At 38.7% G+C, this 20,105-nt stretch overlaps 1 protein-coding gene across 1 annotated transcript in view; it reads right to left on the bottom strand.

The window, feature by feature from the left end:
* Positions 1 to 4,366: 4,366 nt before the first annotated feature.
* The window catches only part of LOC128857653 (uncharacterized), a 90,878-nt gene continuing 75,139 nt past the window's right edge, over positions 4,367 to 20,105 (bottom strand). The window contains exons 3-4 of the mRNA XM_054093400.1: positions 5,330 to 5,489; positions 4,367 to 4,486 (exon numbers count right to left, since the gene is read on the bottom strand). Of these exons, the coding sequence (XP_053949375.1) occupies positions 4,367 to 4,486; positions 5,330 to 5,489 (280 nt within the window). The remainder of the gene's footprint in view (positions 4,487 to 5,329; positions 5,490 to 20,105) is intronic.

Below are 20,105 nucleotides of genomic sequence, written 5' to 3'. Positions count from 1 at the left end.
TGGCAACTCATGACTAGGTGGTGGAACGTCCAAATTATCGTCGATTGGCGGTATCGGGTCATCTTCTACTGGGTCGGAATTGTGTGCGTCATCGCCAGCAAGTAAATTGCAGAAGTGTTCCCTCCATATGCCCAGTGTGGACTGTGTATCCATAACCAGATTTCCGTTTTTCCGTTCCGATGGTTAAACAGAGCTCAGAAATCTGCTGTCGATTCGTTGTTGCCTAAATTGATTCTAATTGGTTCTACTTGTTTTTTGTATGTTAAGATTTCATATCGGAATTTCGTTAAGGAAACAGATCGGGCTCGCATTTTCTTGACTTCTTTTGACTTTATATTCTTTGGATATAACTCTTAATGGCTTGCGTTGAGCACAATTCCAGCATAGCCCTAGGCATGGATTGTTGTGCTTCTGTTTCTACAGGAATTCTCCTTGAATACTTTTGCCATCAAAAAGTTTTATCGCAATACCAGAAAAGGCACAGAAAGTTTTTTGTCGTCTCATGCTTCTCAAGAAATAGGAAAATTAAGTGCGTATAAACCTATCGTATTCAAGTTGTCTGAAAACCCATTAGTTCGATCAGAGCAGAGACCCAGCAATGTATAACTGAGATAGAACTTAGCCTCTCTTCTGAAGACATATTATAGTAAAATAATAACGAAAATGGCTTTATTATTTTTCAAAATATGCTCTTTGGAAGTCAATACACTTCTGCATTCGCTTAAACCAATTTTCAAAGCTTTTTTGCCACTCAGAAGTGCATACCTCCAAAACAAGTTGTTCAAAAACTTCAACAGCTTCTTCAGACGCTGAAAAGCGTTGACCTCGCATTCTGTTTTTGATGTTGGGTAACAAAAAGAAATCATTAGGTGCCAAATCAGGGTTGTGAGGCGGGTTTGAGTACGCAAAAACTCTCTTGTATGAAAAAATTGGTGAAAGCTCGCATTGCCTTGGTGAAGAATGGGTCGACTTCGGTGGTTAAATTTTCTTAGTTCTCCGTAAATTTCTGGCAAAAAAATGGTTCTGTACTACTCAGAATTGACTGCTTTACGTTTCTATAGTAAAACAGTTACAACATGAGCAGAGTTTTTGAAAAAACAGGCACTCTTTTCGGTGCGTCAGGCGTTGCTTTGAAGTGGGTTTTCCGTAAACAACTTTTGTTGGATTAAGCTCGCCTTGGTACACTCACTGTAGACTGTAGACTGTAGTTTTGTTTCCGGCTCATATGAATAGATGCAAGATTCGTCACTTACCACGATGTCATAGACGTACCTTGAACCACCGTTGCTAAATTTCTTCAACATTTCTTCACACCAATCGACATGAGGCCTTTTTTGGGAATTTGTCAAATTATGCCGTATGTTCCTGCGGTATTGAATGTGTTCCCTCTTATGCCCACAGATGCGTCTAAATCCCGATATGTCACATAACAATCTTCCGTTATCAATTCACGTACAGCATCGATTGCTTCTGGCACAGTAACCATTTTCGGTCACGTTGGGACCTGTTGTACTAGGGTTTCACAGTAACTAAGTGTGATGTTTCAACGCCAAAAGTCGAAGTAAGTTAATCAATGCACTAATGTCTCGTTAATACAAAAAAAAGTAATAAATCATAGCACGAAATTTTCACGAGTAAATTATATGCTTCGGTCGAGATAACACAGGCCGACAAAATTTAACCAACATTCATACCCAGAAACCAGACTATATATTTCCGAAGGTTTATGATGCGCTGAATCCAAATCTGGCCTCAGAATTGCTCTATTAGTTTGAGTTTTCGAGATATCCTAACCTAAAGTGCAAAAAACCCCATTTTTGCCCATATTTGAGGTTATGTAGCCTTGCAGATGTTTTCTTTCACCAAAATTAAAGGATGACATCTTTAAATACAATCCTTCTTTTTTCAAATGGCGTTTTGTTTGCTCAAATATCATTTTTTTTCGCAGAGATATCGCATTTTGAAATTTTCATGTTTCTAAATTTTCCTACACCTGAAAATCGATTGAGATAACAAAGACATGATATAGTCGCTTACTAATTTTCTTGGGTTTGAGGGCCTGAAATATATGGATTAATAGTATGTAAATTTGGAGTTTGTGGGAAAGCCTGCTTGCGGTTATGTGGGTTAGCCTGCTCGCGGTATGATAGGGGTGGTTTCTAGGGGTTAGGGCTGTGTGTGACTCGGTACCCAAAGGTTAGATAGTGTAGGGATGTGGTGAGTCAGCACACTTATGGTGTGAGACAAAATTTTAAGAAAAATAAGACTCAATTGAAGAAAATTAGTAATCGACTATATCATGTCTTTGTTATCTCAATCGATTTTCAGGTGTAGGAAAATTTAGAAACATGAAAATTTCAAAATGCGATATCTCTGCGAAAAAAAATGATATTTGAGCAAACTCAACACCATTTGAAAAAAGAAGGCTTGTATTTAAAGATGTCATCCTTTAATTTTGGTGAACGAAAACATCTGCAAGGCTACATAACCTCAAATATGGGCAAAAATGGGGTTTTTTGCACTTTTAGGTTAGGATATCTCGAAAACTCAAACTAATAAATTAATTTTAGTTATCAATCCGAATTTTGCATGGACAGAGAAGCAGATATTAGTTTAAATTATTTCGGATACTTTTCCTTGTAGACTAGTGTAATTTTTCAACTCTTACAAAAAATAACAAAAAAAGTTCGTAAGTTAAAACGTTACATGTTTGTTTATGTTAAAAAATACCAAAATTCTCTATCGAAAAAATGCTTTTTCAGAGAAGCAGCTCCAAACAGTAGGACACTAGCAACCCAAAATCATTAGAACACCAGAATCGACACATGAAACTAACCCAAAAAAAAAGATTCATCTGTGAATATTACGTTTCCCCATGCCGTTTTGAGTTTACCTTAACTCATGCAAGTATTTTTTCAATGGCGATAATGGGAACAACAGTCTTCGGCACATACACAAATATTCTCGAATCGAGTCTTTCGATATTTTAACACCACAACAAACTCGATTTTTGTCACAAACAAGTCAATGATCGTCTGATCTAATTTTTTTTTTTTGCCTCGTCAACGATATTAAATTAGGTACACCATTACGCCCGTTTCCTAATGAACTTTTTCGAGTTGGCCGTCTTCAATGAAGAGCTGTCTCTGTCCTGAACAAAAAACATCATCATGAAGCTGTGCAAGAAAGAAGATTTGAATGGCTGCGGCAACTGGCGAGGAATAACCCTACTTAACGCCATCTACAAAATTGTAGCAATGATCATGCAAAGCAAGTTCCAATGTATCGAACACTCCTTAAGAGACGAGCAAATAGGATTTCGCCCTCACCGAAGCTGTGACCTGTTGGATTGGTTTCTTCGCATCATAGTAGAACAATCAGTGGTGTGGCGCTCTGCGCTTTAAAGGCCTTTCGTTGGCTTTAAGAAGACATTCGGCATAATCAAACGAGACGCAAAATGGCTGGACGAAGTAGAAAGGGAGTTCTCACTAAGGTAATCCGCCTCATCAAAGACTTTTATGTGAACTCCAATTTGGCAGTGATTCACAATGGCAATATCAGCGACCCATCCACCATCAACGCAGGCACGTAAGGCAAGATTGTCCTCTGTTGACCCTTCTCTGCGCTATCGTTCTAGATGACGTCATAAGCCAACTCACCCCGCTCAAAAAAGGCATCGTATGGAGTTTCACCAGACATATTGAGGACCTGGACTTCGCCGATGACATCTGCCTGTTCTCTCACAAACTCACTGACATGCAAGCGAAGGCGAACTTGCATGCACTGCCGGACTGGCTTCGTCAAGACAAAGGCTATGAAAGTAAACCACAATAAAGCAAGGCATATAAAGGTTGACGGGTGCCCGATGGAATTTGTCGAAAGCTTCTGCTACCTCGGCTGCACTATCACGGTAGACGGCGGCACAGATGAAGATGTCAAATACAGACTAAGCAAAGCAAAGGCGGCATTTGGGCGTATAAATACTGCGAATATTCAGCTCATGTGTGAAGTCTGTATTGTCGTACATAAGTGAAACATGGCTGGTCTCTAATACCATCTCATCGAGGCTATAATCTTTTTTTACGTGAATAGCACTGGACTGGAACTCGCAAAGGAGCAGAGGTCGTGGTCGGCGTAAGCTAGCAGATGCTGACATCACATGGGACGGCGCAAAAACAGCAACAAGGACCGTATACGATAGAAAAGTTTTGTCGAGGTGTTTAGATATGCAAATATTAACATAATAAAATAATTTATGTCTATTACCATAAATAGTAAATTAAATTCCTTAAAGTGAGACCAGCTCCCAGAATGATAAACTTTACTCATCTCACAATTGGCAGATACTCAAAAGTTGCGAATGTTATTATGAACGACAACAATAAAGCGCAATGAGGCCACAAAAGGATGCTTTCAACACGAATGCGCCACCACCAACGCCGTCACGTGCCACTACTTGGCAGGCAGCTGGTGACCAGGACATCAGCTACAAACTTTAAATAAGTAACAAGAAAATAATGGAGTAAGAAAAATGGCTGCCAGGAAATTACTTCAGTGCTATGAAGTGGCAAGCAACAGCATTTATGCGACGCGGCTGCACAGTTAAGTGGAAATTGTAGGAACAACAGCCTGCCAAGGACCGAACATAAATGCATAAATGGAAGATGGCAGCAGTGAAAATGACAATGAAAGTAGAAATTTAAAGAAAGTACTTGAAATGAGCAGAAATGTAGAAATGAGTAGAAAGGAGCACAACTGCCAATGTGCAGGATGGCAAGGTGGCAAGATGGCAAAGTGGCAAAGTGACAAAGCCACCGAAAGTGTAAGATTGAATGAGCCGTGTTGCAGGGCAAATGTGCCAAATGGACATAACGTATTTTAAAAGCTTAAAAGCATTTACCGACATGTGGCCGTGACACTACAAATGCAACAACAAACAATAGCGCGAGCTAAAATCAAAATTAAAATTCTAACAAGCGTGCAACGGTAAACCCACTGCTTGCCAGTACAAGTCTCGAGAAAATATGTATATATGTATACATAATTGGCGCGTACACCCTTTTTGGGTGTTTGGCCGAGCTCCTCCTCCTATTTGTGGTGTGCGTCTTGATGTTGTTCCACAAATGGACGGACCTACAGTTTTAAGCCGACTCCGAACGGCAGATATTTTTATGAGGAGTTTTTTCATGGCAGAAATACACTCGGAGGTTTGCCATTGCCTGCCAAGGGGCGACCGCTATTAGAAAAATCTTTTTCTTTATTTTGGTGTTTCACCGAGATTCGAACCGACGTTCTCTCTGTGAATTCCCAATGGCAGTCACACACCAACCCATTCGGCTACGGCGGCCGACGAGAAAATACAAGGAAGGAAATTGAAGCAAATTTGAGCAAAAAAAATTCTCATACTTACCGCCAAGTAAGCGCTTTGACCGCGTAGACGCGGTGGCGGCTCGGTGAATGGTTCGCCATTCGCCGCAGCCTTGTCGCGCCTGCAAGAAAAGAGAAAGGAAAAGGAAAATTACTACATAAACGCAATTAAAAAATATACAAAGGAAGAAAATTAAAATAACAATGAGAAAAAAGTAAGGCAAATAAAAAGACAAAATTGCAACATTTTTAAAGAAAATACGAAAAATTTATTGAACGCAAAAGCTTTGTTGGTAATTTTTGCAACAGACAAACTCGTACATATATTTTGCTCTGAATGTATGAAAACATGTAAGCGTACGCTGATTTTAGTGTTTTCTCTTTTGACGCAGTCCATTGTTTCCCACTACCCGCCTTACTGTTCCTGCTGACCATTCCTCGATGTGAATACTCATGCAACGGTAATGCGAATAACCTACCCTCCGCCTAGCAATCGCCATCAAATTATATGTTAAATGAAATGAAAACAATAGTCATAACAAGAAAAGAGAATAATAACCATAATCAAAATCACACATAGAAGTTTAGTAGCCGCCAGAGTTGCCAAGAATTGATATGAAATACAAAAAGTTTAACCAAATTTTAAGCAAAAAGAGTTCGATTAAGTTACATGGTTATAAAGAGTAATCAGATTGGAGATACTTTTTCGACAGATCACACAAGGCTACTACGAAACGAAATACATAATTTTTTGTAGTATTCATTAACATTTCACCATGAAAAGACTTACGCCTCAACAACGTTTACAAATCGTGCAATTGTTTTACGAAAATCGACGCGCTGTGAAAAGTGTTCAACGCGCGCTCAGACCAACTGATGGTGTACATACATCAATGACTATGACTTCGTCAATGAGCAAAATTGCCCTATTTGGGCTGAAGAGCAACCCGAAACCATTCAAGAATAGCCATTACATCCTTACACCCATTGAAAACAACCGTTTGATGCGGCCTATGGGCTGCAGGAATCATCGGCACATATTTCTTCAAAGACCAGGCTGGCGTCAATGCATCAATGAATGGCGAACACTATCGCGCTATGATAAACAACTTTTTGATGCCGGAAAGTGAAGCCCGTGATTTCCACAACATTTGGTCTCAACAAGACGACGCTACTTGCCATACAGCCTGGGAAACAATGGATTTTCTGCGTCGTCCTTTCGGTGAGTAATTTATCTCTCGTGGACCAGTGGATTGGCCATCAAGATCGTGTGATACCACATGCAGGATGGATCTTTTTGAGGTATTTTTGGCCAGCCGCGGCTTCTGCTTCCCGGAGGATCCAATCTAGGGTCATTCTTGTGATGCTAGAGGGCGGTTTTCTAGGAGCGTGGCATATCTAACTCCAATTCTTGTGTTTTAGCTAGCGTAACTTGGGCTCTATAAATACATAAATATGTATGCATATAATTTGCACTTGCACCCTTTATAAGAAGTTTGGCCGAGCTTCTCCACCAATTTCTTGTGTGCGTCTTTATGTTTTCCACAAATGCCTCCGAACGGCAGATGGTTTCTTATGAGTAGCTTTTTTATGGCAGAAAAACACTCGGGAGTTTGCCTTTGCCTACCAACCGCTGATAGAAAAAAATTGTTCTATCATTTGGTGTTTCTTGCACGGAGCTTCGAACCCATGCAATACTGAAGAGTAATCACATATCAACCCAATCGGCTACGGCGTCCGCAAGTTTTATGGTTCCCACCAAGAAATAAAAGGACTCACTGAGACGTGAATTCTAGATTCATCCACTGGAGTACCACTGAAAGGGTAGGAAGAACGGAAAAATAGAAAAAATGCATATCCAAAACCGAATCATAAAACGAGCACCAGCTAGAAGTTAGCTGCTTACCACAGCTTCATGCTAATCATAAATTTCAGCATATGGCGAAAGGCAACTGACCAATACAATATGTATATCAGATCCTCTAACTCCAAGTTGGAGCAAGGGGCGTCTATTCTCTTAGTGTCTTAACATTCCATAGTCCGATTTTAGTCCTTGTACGGTATCCAAATCCTATCTCCGATCGCATTTGTTTTGTTATCCGAGACTGATTATTTGAGGATTCGTTAGCGTATTGTGTTTTAAGTAAGTAGGTTGCTAGCCTTCCTACCCTATCTCGGTGATAGTTCATCTATCCGCACCTCCACGTAGGTGTTTGTCTGGTTTGGTCCACGAGTGGTATTTTATTCCCGACCTACTCTACATGTATTAAAAAACCAAATTGGATGATTAATTTTTTATATACAGGCATGTATGTTTCAATCTCATCCTCTAAATAGCTGCCGCGGAAGGGACTCGAAATAATATTGATTCATCCTGTACAAATGTCCCTAACGAACAAAGACCGGTTAGGACACCCATCACAGTTGAGATTTGAGTCTTTGTTATCTTAAGAAGAGGTCTGGCCTAGAAGGAATGAGCACAGATTTAGGTATCTCATCAATCTAGACTGGCATTCCAGTAGTGCAATGGTTGATATCATCACCAATGCCTAAAGGGAACACATGGGAGCAAACGTATCTGTCGCTGCTGTAGGGACGAGGAGGATTGGAGTGCATTGACAACTTTCTATGCCACTGTCTCGCTCTCATTAGAACGCGATGTCGCTGTCTAAAATCTTACTTTTTTGGATGTTTTGTGTCAACACACTTAGAATCTGAAGCCATCCACAATACTTCATCATTCATTAGAGAAACGAAATGGTTTCACAAACCTGGGAATATGAGAGGGAGCTTGGGGCTGAACTAGCGGCATAACAAGGCGTCTCCAGGCATGAGAGAGCGCTCTGTACACACTTATAGAGAGTGGCAAGCACCGTACCCCAAACTAACCTAACCCAACCCTTTTGGAGCTCACTCGAGTGCCTCCGATCCACGCGGCCTTTAAAATCTGTGTTTTCGCCCTGCACTCGCCGAGCTGACACTTAGACCACGTTTTCAGAAGTTAACCACAGGTAGCCAATGGAACCTAAATCCTCTCTTTGCACTTGCGCGGGAAAACCACTGCTCAACGCCTCTATCTGCATAATTCATTAATCGAGTGGCTTCCTGAATATGAGCTTAATACCCATATCAAAGTATTCGAATGCGACTTAAAGGGAAGTCAAATTCGCCGGCTTGTTTCGTGCACGTGTATCTTGATGTTGTTCCACAAATGGAAGAACCTACAGTTTTAAGTCGTCTCCGAACGGCAGATATTTTTTATGAGGAGTGTTTTCATTACAAAAATACACTCGGAGATTTGTCAGTACCTGCCGGGAGGCCACCGCATGGGGGTTCGAACTTACGCACCTCTAGCACTTTTTTCTAAGCACGCACGTAAAGAACTATCAAACTTAAAATAAAATTAACCATAAAAATTTGTTTAGAGTTGGCAACTCATGATTTGCGATGATAACACTTCAATCTGCAAAACTTTCACTGATGGAAAATGTCAAGAAAGCATTTAGGCAAAGCCTTGAATTTATACACATTTCCAAAGGCGACCAAAAAAATACAACAATAACAAACAAGCAGCGTCATAAAATATGTGAAAAAATACAAGAAAAATAAAAATACTTCCATAGAAAGCGGAAAAGTGAAAATGAAAATGGAAAGTATCTCATAACAATCCACGTCATCAAGAAATCAAGTGAGTGAGGCCTTGTTTACTTAATCATAGTTACGAATGTGTCAGGATTATTAATCATTCGATACCACCTTGGTATCGATAGCAGAAAAAATTGCGTGTATTCAAGTGTCGAGGAAAAAATTTTAATTATAAAGCACGGACAAATTTTTTTTAAATTTGACTAGGTTGCTCAATATGTTTTTTTTCGATAAGGGAGGGCAGGGTACTAGTCTACTTTTTTGTTATCTTGGTACCCTCCTCATACGAGTATGAACCTATGAATTGACATTTCAATTTGTCAATTTATTCTTTGTTAACAAGCCATTTAGTATCGAAGTGTCACAGTATTTTCTATAATGGAAACAATCAAGCAGCGTGCAGTGACTGAATTTTTCTTTTTGGAAGGTTTAAATGCAAAGGAAATTTTTGAACGAATTTTAAAAGTGTATAAGGACTTTTCGCTATCAATTAGTACAGTAGAAAGCTGCGTTGCTGAATTTAAACGGGGTCGTCAAAGCCTTGAAGATAATCCACTTCACGGACGTCCAAACACAACAAGAAATCGGAGAAAAAATGTAGGATATCTTATTGGAAGACGCCAAGTGACTGATGGAGATTTAGTAGAAGCTCTCGGCATCTCATTGAGTAGTGCAAGCAATATTTTGACTGAAGTATTGGGTTTCAGAAAGCTGTGTCCACACTGAATACCGCATTTGCTAACAATGGAGCAAAAACTCATTCGAATGCCACTTTCCCAGCAACGTTTAGAGCGTTTTCGAAAGAATAAATTCGATTTTGTGCATCGATTCATCACTAGGGATGAGACTTGGGTCTATCACCGTGATTCTAAATATCAACAAGTGGCTAAAGAGTGGTGTGAACCAGGTTCTTTGACTCCGAAACGAGTTCGTGTCCAGCAATCGGCCAAGAATCAGTTAGTTAGCAACATGTTGTTTTGGAATGCGAAAGGAATTTTGTTCGTGGATCACTTGCAAACTGGTAAAACAATACATTCTGAATATTATTGACCCTTTAGACCAGCTAAAGGAAAAAATTCGTGCAAGAAGACGCAGTTTGCAAAAGAAAAAAATTGTGCTTAATCAGGACAATGCACCATGTATTAAAGTTTGACTTATTGGAGCATCCATCAGATTTGGCTTTACAAGCGACTTCCAACTGTTTCGAGACCTAAAAAAATTCATTGTACAAAAATAAATAAATATCACTTCTGTTAGGTGTTTGCCCAAGCTCCTTCTCCTATTTGTGGCCTGTGTCTTGATGTTGTTCCACAAATGGTTTAAAGCCGATTTCGAACAGCAAATGGTGTTTTATGACGAACTTTTTCTTGGCAGAAATACATTCGGAGGTTTGCCATTGCCTGCCGAGGGACGACCGCTATTAGAAAAATCTGTTTTCTTCATTTTGGTCTTTCGCCGAGATTCGAGCCTACGTTCTCTCTGAATTCCGAATGGTAGTCACGCACCAACTTATTCGGCTACGTCGGTCGTATATATAACATATATTAGCTTTACCAAAAAAGAAAGACCTACTTTTATTATTGTACTTTTATTATTGTACATTTACGACACTCTTGTGTTTGCACTACAATTTTTTCTTAGATGATTTTAAAGCCTATGGTTCTCGGCATTTAGAAATAAGTGACTGAGTCATTATTTCCTTTTTTGCATTAAAATTAATACCCTAGTTGTTTCATCACAAGCAGTATAAGTAATTTTCATTTCAAATCCTGCTCTGTGATGTGGCATTGATGCCCCATTACTGGCTCTTTGATTGCAAATCTTCACTAATTTTATGTGCATTATCACACACGCGCCCCACATTACTGCCCATATTACCGCAATTGGTGGAGCACCAATGGAGCACATAAAAATATAGTTTAGCACAATTCGTACATTATTTCCGGTTTCCTGTTGTCAACGCCACTCATCACCGAAATACGACGACCTACCCGCCACTATTCAACCACCGAGCAATGAATCGCAATACGGCGAGTTTGTTTTGTGCTCTCTTCCCGCCCTCACTCCGCTTCTATAACTCCGTCATTTGCTGTCCGCCCGCTGTACGACAACCTTATGTCATGTCCTGTAAATATTTACCGCCACAGGACCTTTTCGTTACTTTGCTGTGTGTGAATGCGCTGGATGCTGGAAAAATGTGAACATAATGAGTTTTTGCGGTTTTGCGATTACCCAGGCAGAATGGCTGAATGGAGGTAGCAACTGCAGTGGGTGGTGGTGGATAGTGGAGGACACAGATAGAAAATGCCTAAACATTTGCACAACCAACTCAGATTCCTGCTGACCAAATGTCTACATAACAGGACTCATGTTTTGACTGCCACCAGGGCTGCCGCCGACTCGCCACAGCTACAGCTCCATCACTTCATATGTGCATGGCGCGTATGTTTGTGTTTGACCGCAGGACTCGTTAAAATTCTTTACGTTCTTAGTTATTTGGAACTTTTTTTCCTTCCCCTCCCTATTCCCACTGCCACCAACTACTCCGTATATATTTGCTACAACTGTTGTTGTCACTATAAGTTGTTATATTTGTTTGGTTTGCTGCTGTCATGTTTCGACTTCAAATGGCAAATGTTGTCGATTTTCGCCCCCGCTGTTTATTGTCTTCAACATGGCTTTCATCGTAGGTCAAATCGCTTTGGAAAGAGATTTATGCGACAAGTTCAAACAAAAGTTAATTAAACAAACTGCTGTGCAACGCACTGGCGGTGGCGTTCAGGAGGAGGAGCCGCATGTAGGTTAAACTCCGCATGAGCAAAGATTTTGCCCAATAAATATTAAGCAAAGTTTATTCTACTCCTCGACGTTCTGCCTCTGAGTGGTCTGGGAAATCTTTTAATGAAATATCCGCTATTTGCGGGCGAGTACGTACCTAAATACTTATGCATATACACACATATACTCACACATATTCGTATATTATAAATCATTTGGATATTTAATTTTAATGCTCGCAAGTGCGTCAGATACATTACTTCGTCGACTACATTTTTGTTTAAATCACTTAAAGGACCATAATTTATGGATACTGTGTGGCGCTCAACTTACACTCTCTGATAACGTCAGTTATTTGGATCAACTTCTAAGTGTAAAATTGTTCTGGCTACCAAATATTGCATATGGAATGAAATGGGCAATGGCTGGGTCTTTCTGTTTCAGATGAACCATTTGCAAATACTGAGCTCTCCCAGCAATGTTATTTTTCTATGTGATAGTTATCTTCACATTTTATTAAGTAAAGGTCCTAAAATATTTAAACATGTAAGTTAATAACTATGCATAGAACGCTTCGATTTGCATTGGATTCTTTGTATTCTGAAGCTAATCTCCCCTTCACATAAATGGCTGAAATTTTCCAAAAAGACGTGTCTATACGACAAAATCATAAAATAAATTTTCAAACGGAAACAAATCAAATATGACACAGCTGATTGGAGTACTGTTTATTTGTTACAAGTCCTTGAAACGTTCACTATCTCTTTGCATTAATCAAATTTATCAATTATTTCCTATTACTATTAAAATTTAGCAAACACTTTTCCATAAAACTTATGCTTGTGCGTATGTTCGCTGCGTGATAAACTCTATTAAGAGGGCAAAAGCAGGTAAAGTAAAGATGGAAAAAATTAGCTGTCTGATTTCAATATCCACGAATTTGTGGTTGTGTTGCGCACTACTCTTTGGTTTATACTTTGACTTAACAACAGCGCAGTGCATGCAGAGTATTTCCTAGTGGTAATTAAATAGTTAATCATCCAGCGGGCTAGGAGGTTAGAATTTGCTCGCGGCAAACGAATACCTGTCGTAAGAGACGACTAAAATATACACCTCAGCCTTTAAGTTAAGGGGTTACATTTGCTTCGTTGGTTCAAAAAATCGATTTATTTTTTTTTTGCTTATTAATTTCTACAACATCTCAGGAATATTATCCTAAATTTTCAAGTCGATCCGAATAGTAAATTCGGAGATACAGCCTTCGGAATGTGTGCGCTCCAAGCCACTTTTATTGTTACTCAAAACTTTAAACGCGTTTTTCTCGGAACCGCGTTTTCAAAGTCGGTTGTCAAATGTTCTCGAAAACTACTCAACCGATCTTGATGAACGAAGGATTTTGTTTCTTTTTTCAATTACAACTATTTAAAAAAAAACAAAATGTCAAGCAAATTTGACCGAAATTTTCATTTTTTTGGAAAAATGTCAGCCAAAATTTCAATTTTTACTTTTTTTCTTTCCTTCGTTCAAGTACGAGTTTATGGCCTTAACTAAGACACTTATTTTTGTTTTTTTCATTTTTGATGAGCCTGTCAGGAGTTATGCTGACAACGCGGACGCACCTCGTTTCGAGGGGTCACCGGAAATGACGTCACAATGGAGGAGTTTTAATTTTTTTTTTGAAAATTTCAGAAATTATTCTTTAAATATGTATCTATAAGACAGAAACAAGTTTAAACTAAATAAATAATTTTTTACATAGAAAAAAAAATATTGAAAATAGGCATTTTTTACCCGACGAAACCCATGTAACCCCTTAAGAGACTTAAAGCAGCGCTAATAGGTTTAGCAAAATAGGTACAGGTCAAGCCGTTTGGCGACGATGAGAACACTTCCATCATTGTACTAAATGCCATTGAGAATGTTGGACTCAGAGGAATACTCTTAATCCTTGAAGGGGCACTATGAATTTTTCAGGTTGTAGTACTAAATAATTAAAATGGTTATATTTTTAGAAGTGTCTCTGGGAGGGCGGATTATTTCATATGCCGATGATATTGTTATTGCAATCTCTGGCAAACACCTTCCAACACTGTGTGATCACCAACAAAGAGCTCTCAACAGACTATCACTATGGTGCAAAAGTTGGGGACTAGAAGTAAATCCAGAAAATACGGAACTGATACTGTTCACCAGAAAACATAAAACACCTGCTCTTCAACAGATGCTTTTAGGGGGAAACCCGCTTAAGTTAACAGAAAACGCGAAATATCTAGGACTTGTACTGGATAGGAAGCTAAATTGGGGGCTCACAATCGCAGATAGAGTACGCAAAGCTATGACGGCGCTATACTCCTGCGGAAGGCTCATTGGAAAAAAATGGGGTTTGAAACCCAGAATGATACACTGGCTGTACACAGCCGTAATAAGTCCAATTCTCTACTACGGTATTGCAATATGTTGGAATGCCCTGGAGAAGGTCGTGAACATTAAAAGACTTGACAGGGTCCAAGGACTTGCATCTGTTTTTATAAGCGCTGCAATGTCGACCACACCATCGAAAGCACTATATGTGATATTAAACTTCGTTCCGGTAGACCTGCAGACAAGTAAGTTGTCAAACACAGACTATTGCCGCGGTAAAATTCTGGATTGCACGTTGGGCCTTCCCGGACAGTCCCGCCTATACTTGCCACTACAACTGGACGTGGTAAGACAGGGCGAGTCCATCCATGTATATACAGATGGATCAAAGCTCAATAGCAGGGTGGGGGGAGGTGTATATTCCAAGCATCTGAGGATCTCCTTCAGTTTTCGCCTTCCTGACTACTGTAATGTCTTTCAGGTTGGACTGATGCCAATAATAAAAGTCGTGACACTGGTGCAGTATGATGCAATACCTGGAGATGATATCTACATTTTCATTGATAGCCAGGCGGTGATAAAATCCCTCACAAAACAGTCAACAACCTGAAATATAGCCATGAAATGCCGCGGATCTCTTAAAGAGATGGCTGAGTCATTTCACCTAATGATAACAGGGGTTCCTGGCCATTGTGACATCGAGGGAAACTGCAGAGCCGATGAACTAGCGAATATCGGTACCAAATTGACTGATGAGTACATAGACAATGATAGAGGTATACCCTTGCAAACATGTAAACTACGTATCCGCGAGGAAATTGTAAGAGTAGCGAATGAAAGATGGCGTAATGAAGGCAAAATCGCCCGACAGCTGTGGCCGACTCTCAATGCTAAAGGCACGGAACTTCTACTAAGAAGAGATAGCACAATTTTAACACACTGATTTTATTTATTACGCGGCACTGCCTAATCGGTAGGCACGCCCAGAGAATGTGTGTGATAACACATGAGTTCTGCAGAAGTTGTCTAGATGAGGAAGAGGTCACAATTTCCATACTTTTCCCAAAAATCTCAGCCGACTAGTAGGTATACTACATTTTAGACACTCCTTTAGACATTTTTAAGCCTAAAGTTCATGATGCTTAGAAGTAGGAAATTGGGTCATCATTTTCTCTTTTAAGTTATAGTTTTAATATTCTAGGCTTCTTTTGGCTAATTTTCATTTCAAAAGCGATACTCGAGCAGCGAAATGGTTGACCCAAATCACACTTTACAAGCCGCATAAGAGACATTCGAGTATAAAATATTTTACTATATATAAATACCCAACCCAGCTTAAATTACATTAATTGCCATGTAGTCGAACCCTAGGAGTCCTAGCATTCATTTAGGCGAAAGTTTCTTCGGCAACTAGCATGAAGAACATAGTGCAAGGCCTAGTGTTTTTATTATAGATCGCAGTTTCTGTAATAAGGTCGTTCCGGTAATGTAGAATCGACTGTCGATATAGGAACATCGATATGTCCACTTGGGTGATGCGAGCACTATAGTACGGAATTCATAAATTCATGAAAATCATTTGGGTTCATCACAGTCTTTATTACAGTGTAGTGTAGCATAATGTTATTAATAATTAACTCGGATTTCGGTTATGCTTTTCGTATCTCTACTATATGTACGACCTAACTCGATGTGAAGATACCTTGAAAGGAAGACTACGCAAACTGCGGAAAAGTAAAATTTATATGCCATGGAGCCCAAGCTATGAATTAGAGTCGTATAAGAAGCACTCCGTTCCAATATTGCAGTTAACCACAAATTAATGCTTCTCTACTTTTGATACATAGTTCAAATATTGGATGTAACTGGAAGAGGTCAAGGTCATAGCCAAAAGCACACAACAGAAGAGTTACAAGAATTGGAAAAGGTACTGGCACAAGTGGGTTTTAACTGGGTGGAGAATTACTTTAAAAGGGTTGTAATAAATATTGATGTGCAAAAAAATATTATTTTAGAGAAACAAAACATTACAATTTTTTAACCAAAAAAAAAAACGCTATAAGAGTAGAAGCAGAATTTGATGAAATTAGATTTTGATAAAATTAAATTTTGAAAGAAGTTAATTAAAAAAGCGTAAAAGGGTTTGATAAAATTAAATATTGAAAAAAATTAAGTTAAAAAGAATAGAAGGATGTGATAAAATTAAAGTTTGAAAATACATGTAACTAAAAAAGAGTAGAGGGATTTGTAAAAATTAAAATTTGAAAAAATTTAATTAAAAAGGAGTACAAAAATTTAGTGAAATTAATTTTTGAAAAAATTAAACAAAAAAATCTTGTGAAATCGAGTGGAAATTTGAATTTTTGTATCTCAACCCTTTACAATGAAGCCGTTCACTAGCTGAATTTTAATAATTTGTTTTACTACTCGCACTTTGTCTCTTTTGCAAATTTTCTGCACTGCCATCTTATCAAAGTTCCTTAAATGCATTGATTATTTCCACAAGCATACCTAAATGAAATCCTTAAATATTTCATCCTTTCACTGCTGTCAGTTTAATGTCAGCAAATTAAACGCATTTATATGCATTCCGCCCCACTTGGTGCGAAGGCACATAAGAGTCGGCGGAAAAATCCACCACAAAAGCCAACAGTGCAGCAATGATGAGAATGCCGCATTAGAAAAGTAAAAGCTAACGGGAGTATGAGCACGTTGCAACCGAAGTGAGTGAGCGAAGCAACAACAAAAATCAAAAACCAGCCACTGCCAAAACCTGAACGCCAATTTCGAAGTTGAAGTAAAAGTGTTGGAGGAAGCTAGCAGCCAGTCGCAGTATTCAATGCCAATGTCAGGTTAACAAATCGCTGCAATTTACCAAAAAAACCTTCAACAAAAGACAGGCAATGAAAGCTAAAGCTGAGAAGAAAAAAAAAAATAATGATTGCGCCAAAAAAGTACAATGCACGCTCCTGCTCCTGCTCGCTTAGCTACGGGAATTATGTGAAGCTGCATGGGAAGCTAGAATGTTTAGCAGCATTTCAGGCGCTCAGGAGCATCCTGTATGCAAGCATGTACACCATGGGAAGAAAGGATTTGCAAGCCACAATTGTTTGCGGTATGCAAAAGGGTAGCCAGCGCACGAGCTGACTACTGGTGGAGAGTAAGGCGCGGGGGGCAGTAGTAAACTTTGCGGAATATAATCAGCCGCGCACAGCAACTATGCTTATTTAAGTTGCAGGCAGACAATAGCGGCAGGCGCGCTGAGATTGTTAAATTGGCGAGTGAATAGGCAAGGTAGACGCAGTACTGTTGCATTATTCTTGTAGTCTTGCAACAAAAAAGCCACACAGACACTTTGATTGTTGCAGAAGAAACGAGCTAACTGTTGAAGAAAAAAACCAGTGGCTTAGTTGCGGTACTCATACCTCGCACACCCCTTTCATTTTCTTGCTTCGTTTAACTGCAAAGAAATCGCATCAACCAGTGTTGGCAGTGGAAATTAATTGTAGACACACAACGAAGAATTTATGCCTTGAATACTAATGATTTTTTTAAAGTTGCTGATACATTTTTTCCCTGAATGCAAAGAACGGTGCGGTTCAAATTATGTGAAGTCTTAAAGTGAAAACTCTGAAAATTAAATTTTAAAGTCATGGAAAGAAAGAAGGTTAAGGGAGGTAAATTTAAGCGTCCACAGTAGCCGAATGGGTTGGTACGTGACTATCATTCGGAATTCAGAGAGAACGTAGGTTTGAATCTCCATGAAGCAACAAAATGATAGAACAAGTTTTTCTTCTACATAATAGCGGTGGCCCCTCGGCAGGCAATGGTAAACCTCCGTGTGTATTTCTGGCATGAAAAAAGCTCTTCATAAAAAATATCTGCCATTCGAAGTCGGCTTAAAACTGTAGGTCCCTTCTTTTGTGCAACAACATCGAGACGGACGCCACAAATAGGACGAGGAACTCGGCCAAACAGCCTAAAAAAGTGTAAGCGTCAATTATTATTATTTTTTTTAAATTTAATTCTGTCAAAAAGAGATATATTATAAAAGATGTCTTTGGAGGTACAGATAGTGTTAGTTTCTTCAGTAAATTTTCATTGCAAAATATTGAAAATTGACGAATGACAGTGAAGCTCCGGAAGCATCTCGAAAAAAAAATTGTTTTGCGGCATACATCTTAAATCGCAATAGAATCAATAGCTGAAACAAAAAAATTGAAATATTTTTGCTTAAAGAAATGTTTCAAGGGATATCCCTGGGGTAGCTGAAGATGCTGGATATAGAAGCTAGGCCTGAAGCAACATATGCTCAAATACTCATAATTTATACAATTTTACTCCATTCAACCTGAAATTTGGCACTATATTCTTGTGTTGTTATGCATTCCTTTAATAAAATTGAAAAATAAAGAAAGCTTAAAAACCTTATCGTTCTTAATGCCAGAAGCAGAAACAAGCCGCTGAATCCACTTAACCCAATGCCTTGCAGAGGAAAGGTATGGCTTCCATATTTTATACTTTTCAATTTCGACCGCTGTCACTGACTGAATTTATATGTGACTTCTGGGGATGGCAGTCCCCTAATCTCCGGATCCCGCAATCCCAACTTTTTAAGTAATGAAAATCCCGAGAGTAGTCGCTACCAATTTCTGAACAATTTATGCCTTTTTTCAATTTAACACATTGAGTGCCAACCGGCGGAAAGTAGATGAATATACAGCATAGATATACATACACCTATAGTAGGTTCAAAATAATAGCTGCGCAACGAGTTAATAAGCTTTACTTTTTCTTATTTTGTATTTTATTTATTTTTTATGTTTTACAATACCTTCGAACTTCGATTCAATTCACAAAACTCTGGCGAAATTTCTAAAAAAGGAATACATCAAAACTTCCAAATTTTAATTCAGAATTTTCAGAAAAATCTGGGTGTACAGTTTTATAGTCTACTAGCGAAAACCCGCCCGTTCCGCTGGTCGTCTTTAAAAAAATCTAGATTAATTAATTAAATTAAGCCGAAAAATACTGTGTGTTTTTATAAAAATTCTCGCGCATGAATAGTAATGAAAGAAGTTTTGAATAGTAGTAGCAATTAAAAAACGTTTGATGTGATTTACTTTATTACTTTTTTTATTCTTCGTTTTTCCATGCAAATGGTTGTTTTTATCAGAAAACAATTTAAAAAACGTGGTTTTCTCTGGAGAAAAAATACTCACTTGTTGTTTGCTTGAAAATCAGATCAGAAAGAAAGTTTGAGCGCGTCGTCGTTCCGTTCTGCATTTACATAGATGCGCTCCCCTTTACACATAAACAACAACATCAATCGTATGATACATACATTCGTCGTGTACGAAAAAGCGGAGAAGAAGAAGAGAACTGTTCTACTCCCCTCCACTTTAACCCAGCTATGTGTTCAGGTGCAAATGACTTTTTTGCGTGAAGTCTGATATAAAATAAGTTCTATTTACTCTTCTTAAATTTATATAAACTTTTCCAGGCGAAGTAAAAAAACTGACATATATTTGCTTCAACCGTATATTTCTGAGTACACAGGTAATACGTAAATATATGAATGATATAGGTAATATCTCATATTAGCATAACCTTTCTGCAAAAAATTAAGGAAACGATCACCAATCACGCCGGCAATGATGCAATGAATTTTTCACTATAACTGACTTCAGATTAACGTTTATATAATAAGCGTATATGTAACATTTTAAAATTTTTTTAGAATTTTTTTTTTTAATTTTTAATAATAAGTGGTCTTCCTCTTCCTCTTCCTGTAGCTATTCCTTTTCCTCTTCCATCTCCAGCTCCATCTCCTTTCTTCATCCCGGAAACGGGCAGTAAGCATTACTTCACTTAAAAGCTTTCATCAACAGCTTCCATCTGATACCCATATTGTACAAACACATGCAAGGGTACCTTGGTCCACCTTTTCGGCT

The sequence above is a fragment of the Anastrepha ludens genome, chromosome 3 (genome assembly GCF_028408465.1).
Source record: "Anastrepha ludens isolate Willacy chromosome 3, idAnaLude1.1, whole genome shotgun sequence".
NCBI lineage: Eukaryota > Metazoa > Arthropoda > Insecta > Diptera > Tephritidae > Anastrepha > Anastrepha ludens.
The sequence above is the reverse complement of the archived record's forward strand: the minus strand, read 5'-3'. Positions and strand labels throughout refer to the sequence as shown.